Source organism: Anguilla anguilla, chromosome 8 (genome assembly GCF_013347855.1).
Source record: "Anguilla anguilla isolate fAngAng1 chromosome 8, fAngAng1.pri, whole genome shotgun sequence".
NCBI classification, from domain to species: Eukaryota; Metazoa; Chordata; class Actinopteri; order Anguilliformes; family Anguillidae; genus Anguilla; species Anguilla anguilla.
Window position 1 is genome coordinate 40,061,676 of NC_049208.1, and position 15,200 is coordinate 40,076,875.

At 39.7% G+C, this 15,200-nt stretch overlaps 1 protein-coding gene across 1 annotated transcript; it reads right to left on the minus strand.

The window, feature by feature from the left end:
- Positions 1–5,240: 5,240 nt before the first annotated feature.
- Positions 5,241–11,418, minus strand: sla1a (Src like adaptor 1a). Its single transcript, XM_035428110.1, has 7 exons — positions 11,185–11,418; positions 9,942–10,035; positions 7,681–7,767; positions 7,471–7,574; positions 6,828–6,959; positions 6,157–6,286; positions 5,241–5,952 (listed from the first exon to the last, which is right to left on the minus strand). The coding sequence occupies exons 1-7, from the start codon at positions 11,255–11,257 to the stop codon at positions 5,778–5,780; spliced, it is 795 nt and encodes a 264-aa protein (XP_035284001.1). The 5' UTR covers positions 11,258–11,418; the 3' UTR covers positions 5,241–5,777.
- Positions 11,419–15,200: the final 3,782 nt, after the last annotated feature.

Sequence of the window (15,200 nt, forward strand, 5' to 3'; positions counted from 1 at the left end):
CGGTGCCGGCTCCAGTTGGCCAGCGCCTGTTCAACCCTCTGAAAATCACTCCGGCGCCTTGAACAGTCGCTGCCTCAACTCTCTGGAGCACAGGACAGTAAAAAAGATCACTCTGTGAGGATCTGAGTAATCTCCCTCAACTGTATGGCACTAAATGCCTCGAAATATAGATAGGTGCTAGGCCATGCAAAGCTTTAAAAGTATTCAATAATTTTTTTAAATCAATATAACAGGAAGCCTGTCACGGTTATGCCCTTTCTGGGGCATTTCACCACTTCTCGTGTTCATTGGTCTGATTGCTTTCTCCCGTGTTTGATTGTTTTATTGTTTTCACCTGTGTCTCGTTATTCTGTTGATTGTGCATTGTGTTCTCCTGACTCTTGTTAGCCCCCTGTGGATTTAAGTTCTTTGTTTGCCTGACTCGGGTACTGGATCTTATTGTTGTCTTCCCTCTTTGTGTATCCATGATTTTTTCTAGTTCCCTACGTTTCGAGTATTTCGAGTCCTCTGCGTGTTTCCTTGTTCAAGTGTTTTTGAAGTGTTTTGAGTGCTTCTGCGTGTTACCTGTTACAAGGATTTTTGAGTTTTTTGGTTTTGCCCGTTGCGTCATTTTGGTTCCCTGTTTTGTTTTCTTTGTTTGATAATTACCTTTTGTGTCTCCTGTGTTCTTACTCTGCACTTGGGTCCTACCACTACAACCCCTGACAAAGCCAGTGGAGTTTGGCAAAAAATTATGGCAATATGATATGCATCCTTTTACTACTCTTAAACAAAACTCTGCGGCTGAATGGAACAGCTGTAGCCTAGACAGAGTGTGATTACTTAAACGGGTATAGAGAGGCTCTAATGACCCATTCTGCTTCTCAGAACAGCATGGTGACATGAGCACAGTGAGTGAGATATGCTGTCCTGTGCCTCCTGCATCAGCTCCAGACTAAACACGTGTTTCAGGAAAAACAAAACAGCAGAACACGAGAACCCTTAGCTGAAGGGACAGAGCGTGTGCAGCCTTTTGTCATGCCTCCTAGTTTGACTTAACATTACTCTCTGACCTAGCCAATGCTTACTGTGTTAACCAGAGTTAATGTGTTCATGGCTATGAATAACTGTTACAAAATAAGTATTGTTCCTTATCGGACCTGGGTTTTGTAGTTGTCCCAATGACCCTCAGTATGCACTTATTTTATGTCATTTTGGATAAAAGCGTCTGCCAAATAAATGTAATGTGTGTGTGTGTGTGTGTGTGTGTTTGTGTGCACGCACATGTGCAACATCACTGACTGGTGTGTGGCTAAGGCCCTGTCCACGCGTATACGGATTTTTCTGAAAACGTAGTTTTTCCCCCTCTGTTAAAAAAAAAAATCCTATCCACACGACCGGCGTTAAAAAAATATCTCCGTCCACAGGCAAACGCTAAAACGATTGCCGCATGCGCAATATACCAATTGCCATGGTAACTCATGTGCGAGTTGACGTCATGACGTCATCGTTTTCACAAAGCTCCGGTTTTCTTGTCCACACGAAGACAGGGAAACCGGAGTTTTGAAAAATCTCCACCTTGGAAGGCGTTTTCAAAAAGCTTTGTTTTCAGTGACCTAAAATGCCGTTTTCGTGTGGACGGGAGGCCAAAATGGAGGGAAAAAACTATGTTTTCAGAAAAATCCGTATACGTGTGGACAGGGCCTAAGACTGCAGGAGGTCTGGGTGCAACAACTGCCACATGTGCACTTCATGTCCAGTGTTTATCAAAAAAACACATCTCAGGCCCTCTCAGTCCTGCTACTGCTTCAGGTTGTTCTGCTTTTTTATCATCGTCACAGTCAATAAGGATTGCGCCACAACCGTGTGTGACACCGTGACTGCCCTGTGTGAGAACAAAATCAACTGCACAGCCCTTTGCAGCCAAACACAGCTAACCAGAACAATGTTACACATTTGGGAATGCCAGAGCAAAGATGCTTTTGCAGAGAAATGTGACGGAGGTGGTTGCCAGCATATGTCAGAGTAAACTGTTCTTCTACATAATGAGGTCAAACTAACAGCAAGGTCAGTGTGTGCTAACTCATTTCCGGTCTGCCTGTTCAGCTGGCCATCTGCAAAGACATCAAAATTAGGAGCACGTTTAACACCAGGACAGGCAGGCCCACAGCAGAAACTGTGTTTCCATTGTTGCAAAACAGTATGTGGCTAACATCATGTAATAACTTTTAATGTGTGTTTTAATGTGCTTTTAAAGTATTGAAATCTATCCAGTGTCTGCACTGATCCATACACAATGCTATATTCTTTTGCAAAATACTTTATGCTTTGACAAATGTATGGATTTAACATGATAGTTGGGTTCCCTGGATTGCCATCATGTGTAATAACTGGGTCATTAAAAATCACTGTGTCCAATGCTAAAACCACCGCACAACTTCATATCGTTATTCCTTTGGATTGCATTGGCACAAACCACTGGTATAGCGCTGTGCCTGTAGTCACAAGCCAAATTTCCCTCTTTTAACTGAAGCCCAGAGATTATCTCATCATAGTACATGTCCCACAGAAGCAGATCTGTGGATTATGAGGCTTAGAATTTGGCAACTGTGTGGTGCATGCTGTGATCATGTTATATCAGAATTCATGTTATAACTGGGCACATCATAATGGGGTTCCTCTGTATTTACAAACAAGGTATTTCTTTAAATGTACACACTGCTCCTCCATGGCTTTCCAACCTGACAATATTTTAATGGTATGGGAGAGTGGGGATAGGGGAAACAAGAGACAGTTGTAACAAGTCTTATTCCTCCAATCAGAAACATGCTAGAGTGAGGTCATTCCCCCCAACAGAAAGGAAGAAGCCAAGCTAGAACTCTACTTCTCTATTTATCGACAAAACCTTGTTTTGGAGGCATGAAAGTAATTTTTTTCAGGAGTTGTATTTTTGTCACACCGTCCTCACGATTTTCATGAATTCATTCAAATTTACTTATTAATCTGAAGTTTGAATCATTGTTTTGTTAACTTCTAAGTTGCATGATTAGCATGTGTCAAGGTTTTGATGTCTAGTTAGCACATGAGGTTTTGTCATGGCTGTTGGGGTTTGGGACAGTTGCAACATGTTGTTGCAACTGTCCCCAAGTTAAGCAGCCATATCAAAACAGACCGCACAACAACAACAAAAAGGACATTAGGTCATGCTTTTTCTAATGAAGAAAGCAATATTATAAGTGTCTTAATACACAGTTTAAAAAAAAAAAGTACAGTTCACTCAAATATTAAAATTTCTCTTCTCGTGTAAGCCAATGTTTTTTTTTTTTTTTTTACTGAAAGTGGTGTAATGGTCCGTATTATACACTGAATGAACACGCATCTAAAAGTAAAAATTGCATTCTGTTTGTTTTCAGTATGCCACAAGTGAGGGAAAGGATAACTGACAGAAGGGTCCCCCTAAATATTTTGGAAAGGGCATTAAATGTGGTGAAGGCAAGACAGTCAGGACGGTGGCAAAGGATTTTGCCATTTGTCACACAACTGTGTAAAGATTTGTAAGAATGAGAGAAACTGGCAGGCGAGGGATCAGACAAGCTCCCAAAATAAGAAGAAATGAGTTCTTAAATGAAATTATAATGAAATTTAAATTATTTTAAGAGTTATCTGATGATTTTAGATGAGGTTTGTTGGTCAGCCTTGTAGTTTTGTACTGGATTAAATATTCAGTAACGGTTTGAACATGTTTGTTACATTAGAAAATGTTCCATTCTTCCTGTCTAACATTGGAATATGGAAAGATAATGAATGGCATACCTAGCATGCATCTCACATTGACATAAGGTTGGCCTATGTTCCACACATAAAACAAACAAAACTCAATAACTGTTATTTTCATGGAAATACTATCATATTTTTGTAAAACAATACATAGTTTCAGAATACCCATTGAGACTGAAAGGAAACGTTACAAGTGAGTGTGTCTTTAACATGCTGCAACTGTCCCTGGATCATGTTGCAACTGTCCCCAGGGTCAGTTTCAACTTCTGACTTCTTCCATTGAAATAAATATTGTGAACTATGTGATATGTGATCATCTTTAAATGGTATGGGTAATTAGTAGACAGGTGCAGGTTGTATATACTAAAATTTGGTTGGTCTAATCCAAATAGTGTCTGAGTATTCCTCAAATGGCCACTGTAGCAGCAGTGTACAAAAAGTTATTGACCGTGTAACATTTATGATGTGTTACATTTATACTGACTTTCCCCTACATCCCAAGTGAAACTAACATGGATGACATTAGCCTGGAGACTGTGCTCAAAATTATCTGACTTGTTAAATTTCACAGTCTGACCACTAAGTTTTCAGAATAACTGATTCTTGATTCCTGGTATGAAAGATAAAAGCTATGAGGAAAGACTTAAGATGCTTAACCTCTTCAAGTTTAGTAAAAGGAGACTCAGGGTGATTTGATTGAGGCTTTAAAATTCCTAAAGGTGATAAATAAAGTGAACTACAAGAGATTCTTCAGGTTGAGTTCTGTTAGTAAAACGAGGGGACATAAATGAAAATTTGCAAAAGGTAAATGCCATATAGACATTAGGAAAACTTTTTTCATGCAGAGAGTAGTCAATGAGTGGAATAGCCTGCCAGGTCTGGTAGTAGAGGCAGAAACTTTTGGGATTTTCAAGACTAGGCTTGATACAGTGTTAGATATTATCTAATCTGTGGGTAATCAGAACACTTCTTTAGTCAGGAAAATGGCATGCATTGTTAGGCTGAATGGCCTGTTCTAGGCATTATGCTGTTACTATGTTGTGTTAACCATTTATAGACGTACATTTCACTCAAACACACACAAAAATGTTATGGGTAACAAGCATGTCCCCATTTACAGCTTGTTACTAAAATATATTTTACCCTCCTTTCCGGTTAAAATAAGAGCAGCTGTAATTTGACAACAAAGTCACAGTTCTAGTTTGTTTGAGAGTCCCGCAGCTGTTCTAGTTGGTTTGTGAGTCCTGCGGTCAAATTGTTAAAACGGTCAGATTTCAGGCTTTTGGGTGCTCATAATTTTTGCCATTTGGTGGTGGTGCAAATTTACCTCTGCCAGATAGATCTCTCGCGGCAGCAGCACCAACTGAAACCTTAAACCACTGTCAGTCACTAACCTCACTAATTGTGGATGTGAATATTTGCTCACACTGGTTGTTACATTTAAAAGAACAAACAATAAAAAGCCAACTCGGTGTTTGAGGTTGTTTTCAGTTACATGCCAGAATGCATCCGTTTTGTACTCAAGACACCTTTATTATATACATAGATTCATATTTTACTGTAAAGTGCTGTCTCTGTATGTTACATTCATCCAGCTATTCAGAAAATGTCTGCAAAACCTGACATCTGCTCAGCTTTCAGGATGAGAGCACAGAAGGTAATGTTCAGTAGATAAAGCAAACTAGACAAACATATTAATATATATATATAAACATAATTAAACTGTTACTCTACATTTACACTACATTGCAAATAAGAGCAGTGCAGCTCCACCATTTTGTCTGAAAATTTAGTTGTAAGCTGAGGGGAAAAAAAGTATTTTCCAATCATGCAAGCAAAAACTGTGATTCTTAAAAAGAGAGATACAGCTGCTAAACTTGAGGGATGAGTTAACATGCCATTTTTTTTTTTCTTGTTGAGATGCTGATGGGAAATGCAGTCCAGATCCTACACAAACATGCAACATGCCACAGCAGTGCTGCACAGCATCGTTTGTTGGCGAGTTTAACTCGCCAGTGGGTTCAGTCCTCTTCCATAGACAGGCTGTTGAACTCATAGTTTGGCATTACATAAATAGATTTACTTTTCTTTTTGCGATTGCTCTTGCCCTGCCAGGCGTCCTCAGATCCAGCAAGAGACAGGTAGTCGGCCATGCTGTGCCGTACCCCAAAGCTTAACTGGGAGTTGCCTTGAGTTCTGTGAGTTAGAAGATGATAACACAATCCACACACACACACATACACACACACACACACACACACAGCAGCATGTTACTGTTATAGGCCAAGAGATTATATAGACATACAGTATATTTGCTTAATTGAGAACTATATATTTCTGAGGTGTGGCATGAACCCAAAAGGAGCTATGCCATTGGACAGGTGTCGGCTGGGGTGATACCTGTCCACGCTGCTCCAGTCAAGGTGGTGGCGCATCACCACCGTGGGTTCTGGGGAAGTCAAGTTTCCAGGATTGGCGGGTAAGGCCAGACAGGGGGTAGTGAGAACACAGCATAGGCCATCTGCAATGTCTGAGGAAAAGACTGTACTTTACACAGGGCACTGGCACCCCACACACATACACACACACACACGCACATACACACCTAAACACACACAGGAGTACACACAGACACACGCACACACACACACAAACACACTCATAGACACATACACACACACAATCTAATTTGCAACATTAATGGTCACGCGAGCCTCTCACTTCCTCTCTCTCCTTGCCTGGCGTGTGATTCTCAGTGCTGTTTCTAGTCAAGAAAGCCAGAATGGCCAACAAGAGCTCCTGAAATACTGTAACTGCAAATATTTTCAGCTTCTATTTTCACTTGGAGTGCTCTTCTTCATTTAAATGCCAAGCCAACGTAGGAGTCAGGGAAGATGCAATCGTGTAAATTTCAGCAGTCAGCTTAAGATGAGGAAATTGTCTTCGACGTATGCAGCTAGTCTGAGACAATTTGACTAGTGTGTCAGAATTGTTCTGTATTTTAGCTTATGGTATGCAGACTGCCTGGCTTATGAGGGACACCTGTCTTTTCAGTCTTGCACGTTACTTACCAGAATAGTGATCAACGAGCTCCTCTAGGCATTGGAAAGTGAGACGGGGGGAGATATAATACCAGTTGTTTGGAAGACGACAGATACGATAATGCATCACTGATCTGTGCCTGACTGACAGAGAGTAGTCACCTGCAGGAGTAATTACAGGGAGTTAGACCAGCAAGGAAATTAGGCATACTAATCTTTAATACTTTTATTATACGCAACTGACATCTAAGTTGCACAGGAAAGAATTTCAGGTGATACATATTGTGTACCATTCTTAATTCCTGATTCCATGAGTTACTTTATTCATGCTTTGTAATCCTTTATTTGTAATGTTCTCCCAGTCTGGAAGGCTAAAATCATAACTTGATGCCCATTGTCACCTACAACTTCAAGTCTCTTCTTTAATTCCCTGCAAGTGCTTTATTAACAAGAGCAGCTGCTATTTTGCAATGAGGAGGGGAACACCCTTCCCACTAAATCCCGCCCTTCCTGGGCAGTGCTAAGGCCAATGGTGATCTTCACAGTATACTCCGACCAAAATCAGCAGTGACACGGTAAAGAATTGGTTCTGGACTGTGGTGTCCAGCTAGTTCTTTAGCTGTGGACCCACAGTTTGTACATGTTTGATGACACAAATTCATCATTCACTCACCTCGTTTCTTTGTGCTATCTCGTATCATGAAAGACCCGACTACATTTCCTGGCAGACGCAGTAGCTCTTCGGCCTTCTGTCGGGCCACCCCCTCAAACAGCCAGCTAAATATGCAAAAGAGATGCATTTCCAAAAACTCAACACCTCATTAGAGGCTAAACACTGTAGAAATTAACTGGCCAAGAAGACTGAGAACTGTACTGCACTCACCCGTGGTAGACTTTTGCTATGTGGTCATTTGGAATGTAGTTTTCAACTGCGGTCTGAACCGAACATACTTTCCACCATGGTCCTTCTCTGAGAATCAAACAGAGACAAAGGACAATTTATCAACCTTCAATCAATTTGAAAACCTCTTTACACACTGAAATTGCATACTAGTTCTTATATGGGTCAAGCATTTTTCTGCAGCACATTAGATTAAATATTAAAATTTGGGTTGTTTTGGATGCTTGGAAAGTGACATTTTGAGCTTTTTTGTTAAAAGGAAACATCGTGCTGTTCACTGTAAAAGAAACTACCCCATTTCTCACCCCATTTCAACAGACAGAATTCATAAACAACTTCACATGCCCACACAATAAAGCCCCAAACTAAAGGGATTTTGCGTTTTCTCCTTCTTCTTCTCATTATTTTTCTTCTTCTTCTTCTTCTCATTCTTATTTTTCCTGCCGCCAATCCCACTAACAACATGTCTCCCCATTGGACATTTTACCGACACCAGCCAAATCTTCACCTACACGACCCAATCAAAAACTCGCATACACACGCAAAATACCCATACCTTTTTATTCTGAAACATTTCCAGGTTAAACGGTTAGTCTGCTGTGGCCTAGTGGGCAAGGTTACAGTCTTAGAAACATGGGGTCCTAGGTTCAAGCCCATCTAGGAACATGTTTCTTTAACCTGCTTTTACCCTCACTAATAATTGTCTACTACTTCTCAATTATTGCATTTGCACCATATCTACCCACCGTTCATCGAACGTATACACTGCATTATGACGTACCGTCTGCACGTTCAGTTATTCACCGGCTACAATATTGCAAAGCCATATGGATTCAACGGGAGCTCTTCTGTGCTTACTGGCCTGTGTTCTTTTTTAAAACCATGGACAGGTTTGCTAATGATATTTCACGCATTGCATAGCTATGTCATGGTGCTGCACCATGTCACAGTCACAGACTGGTAAACCTCCGGTTGACAGATTGAATCCCGCCTCGCCCTCAGGCAGATAGTTTCCTCTTTTACACTAACGTTTTCTTATGCTTATATTTGCTTTACTTTAACTCACTCAAGGCCACCCATATGCATTTCATGACGGCAAATGTATTCCTTTTATTAAAAAGTTACACCAGTTCACCACTCTCCCATTTCTACTAACTATATTTCTTCACTTGGCTACCGTACAAAACCTTCTTATCAGCAAACGCCACGTTTCTACATTCATGTCACCTCGCCCTGTTCTCTATCTAGCCACATACAAACAATTACTACATATGTACGTTCTGCAACTCCCCATTAAAACATTACATTTAAAATCATGACTCACTCATAATTATAACTACTAGTACTGAACATGAGAGCAACAGATTTCACGTTACTTAACCCTCCACTCTAATGGCTAATACTTTATACCGACTATTATATATACCGTTCGATAAGAATACTAAGCTCGCTCATGGTCACTTCATTTACTTCGCACTATAGTCTGTGATCATGTCAGCCTTCACCTACATGCCCATTCTGCTAAAAACATATTGTTTCAACTACGCAATTTCATAATTTCATCCTAATTTCTCTCACACTGTTGTTATTTTCTCATATGCAAAGCCTGTTGGGACATATGCGTCTGCTCCTATTCTCCACTATGAAGTTTTCCGGTTCTAGCTTAGCGAAACAGCGAAGAGCATTCCCACCTGCAGATAAGTCTATCAAAATGCCTTATAAACCTTACAAACACTAAAAGTGCATCTCCACGAAATACCAGACAACGGAGCAGGACAGAAGGGTACACAAGTTACAACCTAGGGAGCTCTAATTCTACGGGCTTGCTGATTCTTTTGTCAATCAAGGCTCGTTGAATGGCCGTCAAATCCGTGAGTACATACACTGGCCATATTTCACCTGCGTTTCTGACGCGTTCACACTTACGCCACCGCACTCTTTGTCACAGCCAGTGTTTTTAAAAGAAATTATATCTCATAAAAAACATGTTTTCAACATACAAAAATGCCAAGTTACTCACACATACAAGCCATACCCCGTCTATAACTCATTCATTCAGACTGCCAAAATCCAGGCCTGCGATTAAAAGTATTGATATCAAAATGACGCCAAGTTACGGTACTACAAACAATATAGGCTGTCTTGCCTTACCAAAATTACATAAGATGTATTCCAAAGCAATGCTACCCAATATTTCCTCAATATTGAAGAGTAAATGGGCAGAGGGGGCCCCAGAAACTTACTCAGCCAAAACTTTCAACTTCTCTCCGGTTCTGAAGATTGGCTCACTGATGTTCGCTGAGGGGTAGTCATGAATCACAACCAAAATTTCACTGCCTGATAAGGGAGAGAAAGGTTAATACACATTTAACTGAACAGGTGAAATAGTATCACAGTCATTCCCAAATACATAATATTTATTATTTTAATGCAATAGAAGCAAAAGTACTCGCCTTCTTAATAAGCTGTTCATACAAGGCCTTTTGATAAATTAATTAATTTAAGCATAACAGCTTTATTCATTAAAATTTAATAGGTAACATTGTTTACAGTAGCAAGTATAGGTTACAACTACGAAACTATAGGTAGACCCAAGAGAATATCAGGTCCTTTATCTTCCTTCAAAAATCCTTTGGCAATTGCCACAGACACAGAAATAATTATGTGCTGTTCAGTATAAAATGTTAAAGCCATGCTGTTAACCACAGATAAGTGTGAAGGAAGTAAACAGGGACACACAAACATGAAGACCTACTTTTCCATTGCATACCAGCTTTTATTTACTTCAACTGCACATCTTGCAACTAATTTTAAGCCCACAGAACAAAGATTGCAATAACCCAGAAATAATTTAAAGACACACACAAAAAGACAAACAAAGATCAAGTAGTCATCAAAAGCACAAGAGATAAGTACATCTCATTAGAACTTGACTTTACTTATGACAAATTGTCTGGAATAAATGAACAGGTATTTGAAAATGAAAAGTGTTTGGACACACAACAGAAACCAAGCCAATAATAAATAAAGCTATAATATACCCAAGCAAACAATCATTAGGGTCATATAAAACCACTTTACTTTTGTAGTGAAGTTAACTGAAATTTTGATTCAGATATAGGTTTCTGATCGTTTCAAATAATTATCACACGCAAATGTGTCACAGAAAACTACTGTTAGATACTCACTTTTTTGTTGTGGCAACAGAATGGAGATCCTTTTAAAAATCCCATCCAGTCACAATCAATAACTGCTTCCAGTTAGCTTTCCTATCTGACTGTTCAGTATGCAAAGTCCATTTTTAAACCAGATGCAACAGTTCAAGAATGATTTACTGTCCACTTTTGAAGTTTAGCACACAAACTTAGTTCTGTTTTGCCAAAGGTGTTAGGAAAAGATCATTAATATAGACGATTAACAGAATCCAATTTTGTGTGTGTAAATAAAAAGAAAAACACAACCATCTTCAAATTAGTGACTGCTTACTTGTCAGACAAGGGGTCGAGGCATTGTTTTCGCTTCTGGTTGCAACTGGTGTACTCTTCATAGCGTTCCCCATGGTAGGTTAACAAGCGCTTTTCGTGCCAAGACAGCGTTAGTGACGGTCATCCTTTCCACACTGAAAGAAGTCCATACTGTTCGAGTGAGCTTCAGACACTGGCCGTAGCTCACTGATGCTTTGCAAGTCCCTCAGTCAGTCCTCTTGCCATCTCAGTGCGCGTGTGTTGTCACTTCCTACTAATGACTGAACAGTTATCTCAAAAACAGTACTGCAGAATAGGGAAGCTGTGGGGAGCTGCTCTGAACCACAATTTTCCATCCCCCCCTCCTTCTCTTGCACTTTATAAATTATCAAAACAGAACATACTGCTAATAAATTCAACATACATCACTGAGACAAAGCATATGAGACGTGTCAGCATGATGTCGACAAGTTCTACAAAAGTAGGTAATGGGAGGTGAACATTCTTCACAATGTTTGTAGTGTATCTGTAGAATTATTCAAAGCTAAACTCGTATTAACTTAATATTCTCCCTCCATATCTTGAATTTGGAATAGAAGACGTGTGTGTGCACAGCACATTAACATCACTGTCGCAAACCAGAGTGCCAACACAATACACCTGTCCAGTGCTCAGAACATTCACTGTTAGTTAACGGCTAGCGAAAACTCATCAAAACCCAATGTCTCAGGAGGAGCCACTGAACACTGCAGTTCAGAATGTGGAAGAGACCAAATCGATCAAGTAAAGAAATGTTTTACAGCCTTTGCTGATATTCACCAAGATATTTCACAAAACAGCAATGAGACGCAGGTTTCAATGGTTATACTGGTTATCTCTTCCTGCATCGCACAATCTTCAATCAGACATTGCTATAAATATATAATTTAAAATAATTCTTCCACTGCGTCACCAAACCACAAAGAGTGATACCAGCAGGAAGTAGAAGTTGGTTGTACTATTTAGCTTCATTTGTTTTATTTTTCACTGTTATTTCATTTTAATTAAAGATGTCTGCTGCATTACCTACCCCAGACATTTTACTTTATAAAAAGTGACAGTGTCTCATACAACCTGTGTATGAGTTGCCCTTTGTAGTTTTCATGCTGACCACATCATATTTCACCAACTAACCTCCAGTACCCATGGGACTGGGTTTCTGCTGTCTGTTTTCCAAGTCATATGATAAATTGGTTGCAGTAACAGACTGCTGTAGTTGCATCACAGTTTTGAACTATGAAAAAAAAGTTGTGTACAGTACTTGTCCTTTTTATATGCAAAAGACAGAAAGTGTCTGAGTACCTTCTGAAGTATTCACCCAAATATCTCAGGCTTGGGGGAGCCCACAGCTGCTCATGCATGATATTACTGTAGATCAAATGGGGCCTCAACATTGAGGGTGAATACAGGTTCTTTTTAGAGGGAGTCTGGTAGTCTTATGAGAAGTTCAGTTCCATGCTTGAGTTGTTAATTTTGCGCCAAAAATATTACATTCTTTCATGAGCAAGTATATTAAATTTCATAACATAAGAATTTAAGTTTTGGGAAATGGACCAGACTTATTTTTTATTAAGATGCATTTTATGCAAAATACATATATTATTGCTATTTGGACCTTGATCTGGTCTACTTTGCAGTAAGGGCCAAGGGGCCAAGGTCTTTTTGAACTGTAGCATTAGCAATTAAGCATGTGAAGTACCATCTAGTTTTAAAAATGATCTCTATTAACATTCTGTACAGAGACCAATTACAGCTTCAAGAGGAGATTTATATGTCAACACAAGTAAACATTTCCTGCTGTCTCTAATTGTGGCGTGAGATATTTCTGGCACAGTGAAATGTTCTATTTTTTAAAGTTTCAGATTTTTTTCACCATGTAGCTGTATTTTTTTGCAAACTGCTTATATTTTCAAGTAGTACATGCATTTCTGTGAAAAGGACAGCACAGACAGCACTTGAAGCACGGACAGCAACGATTTATCTCTCATTTCTAGAATATTCTATCACTTCCTGGCTTGAGTAGGTTCTTCTTGGCTCTTAGTTATTGATGGGATTGATGGTAAAATGGTTATTTCAGGTAATTGGTTTAAATGGTTATGGTTATTATTTAATTAATTAAATTAATTTATTGCTTTATTAAAAAATGTTACACTTTATTTTATTTATTAGTGGCAGCGGTGAGCTGGAAACAAACCCGAGCTTAGCTTAATAAATAAAGCACAAATAAGGCACACATTCACATACACCTTAGCTGACTAATGAATTGCAATGGTGCAAACTCTTTGAAAGGGGGGGGGGGGCATTTGGATGATTCCAAGGACCCTGATTGACAGAGGCCTTTGGAAAATATTACAACAAGATTAGTCATTTCTTTTCTATGAAGCTGCAAGCCTGCAAAGGTAGAGTTAAAGTGTTGAATGGGTCTATTATTAGGTTTCTAGAGGTGTGGTTGCGGTCATTTTGTAGGGATTGGGTGACTTGAAAAGGTGGCTAGGAGCTGTTTATCCAGTACACATCTGTGCTTGACTGTGTAAAAGAACCATTACCCATCTCATGAAAAATAAAACATTCCATTCAAACGGTTCCTAACAACACAACTGTCAATGGCAGCAATTCACATGAGCTGCAGAAAGGGATGTTTTTCTGTCCAACTCCCAAACAGGCATTTCATTTTACAATAGAAAGACAAACATGTTGGTGTCTTAATGTTACTGCATACATTATCTGTCTTCTAATCTTGTCCAGGTATAGCGGTACAAAAATATTTTCCATTGATTTGAGGCAGATGACCATCCATAGTGTAGATAAAACAGGTTTTTTATGTCCAGCAATGACTGGGAAAAGGTAAGTTCCAAATTGAGTGACTGAGCTATCCTGGACTATGCTTCACCTCAGTGGAGCAAAGTTAATGACTACAACTGTCTTGTTCCTGTCTGAAGTATATAGTACTCAAGTATAGTGCTGCAAAGCTGCAAAGCTGCAAAGTCTGAGTGCAGAATCAAATGGTCTTTCATGAGCCACATTTGGAAACAACAGAATCTCTATGTATGGGCACAGTCATAGTAATTTTCCCTTAACTGCTTTGTCCACAAGCTGAGTTGTGACGTTACCGTGTTAAAATAGCACTAAAAGTTCAAGGAGATACCTGATCTACCAGAGGGACAGCCCATCTAACTGAAACCCCTTTTCACTCGTGATTCTACAGCCAATGACACACTGCCCTGTGGAGCCACACTGACCACACTCGACACTGGCAGTTAGGATCTGAAACTAGACCATGAATAGTGTCACAGGCCAGTTGCCTTAATTTTATTCAGTACTGCAATAAATTACAATGGTTATGTTTTACATTTAGCCATTTTAAGGAAAAACCTCTTCTTTTAAGACCAGACAGACCTGCCTTACACATTTTATAAGGCTGTTGTTTAAAGTTCATAGTTGGTGTAGATAAAATTGGGCTTGTTTTTATTTTGTAGTATTGAAATGTTCCAGGCCGGCGTGGTGGTGCAGTGGGTAGCACTGTTGCTTCACAGCTAGAAGGTTGTGGGTTCGAATCTTGGCTTGGGGCCTTTCTGTGTGGAGTTTGCATGTTCTCCCCGTGTCCGTGTGGGTTTCTTCCAGGTACTCCGGTTTCCTCCCACAGTCCAAAGACATAATTGGAGACTCTAAATTGCTCATAGATATGAGTGAATAGTGTGTGTGCCCTGCGATAGATTGGTGGCCTGTCCAGGGTGTATTCCTCCCTCTTGCCCAATGCATGCTGGGATAGGCTCCGCACTCCCCGCGACCCTGCTCAGGATAAGCAGGTATAAATAATGGATAGATGAAATGTTTCACCAGTTATCACTGTCAGCAGTTTGAAGTCTGTTTGAAATGAATAATACCTGTCTGATTATGAAAACTTATAATCTTTTATGTGCTGGAAATACAGATGTTTGATCTCTCAACAGCACCATGCTTCAGAATTGATAGTGCAGGGGGTCTGTGCATCCATTTTGA

Excerpts from the sequence above, each read along its gene's own strand:
- sla1a (XM_035428110.1), bottom strand. The coding sequence starts at position 11,257 with ATGGGGAACGCTATGAAGAGTACACCAGTTGCAACCAGAAGCGAAAAC. Across the intron at positions 6,960-7,470 it reads AGATAGCACAAAGAAACGAG|GTGACTACTCTCTGTCAGTC; the intron begins GTGAGTGAATGA and ends TTACTCCTGCAG. Across the intron at positions 5,953-6,156 it reads GACTGGAGCAGCGTGGACAG|AACTCAAGGCAACTCCCAGT; the intron begins GTATCACCCCAG and ends TCTAACTCACAG.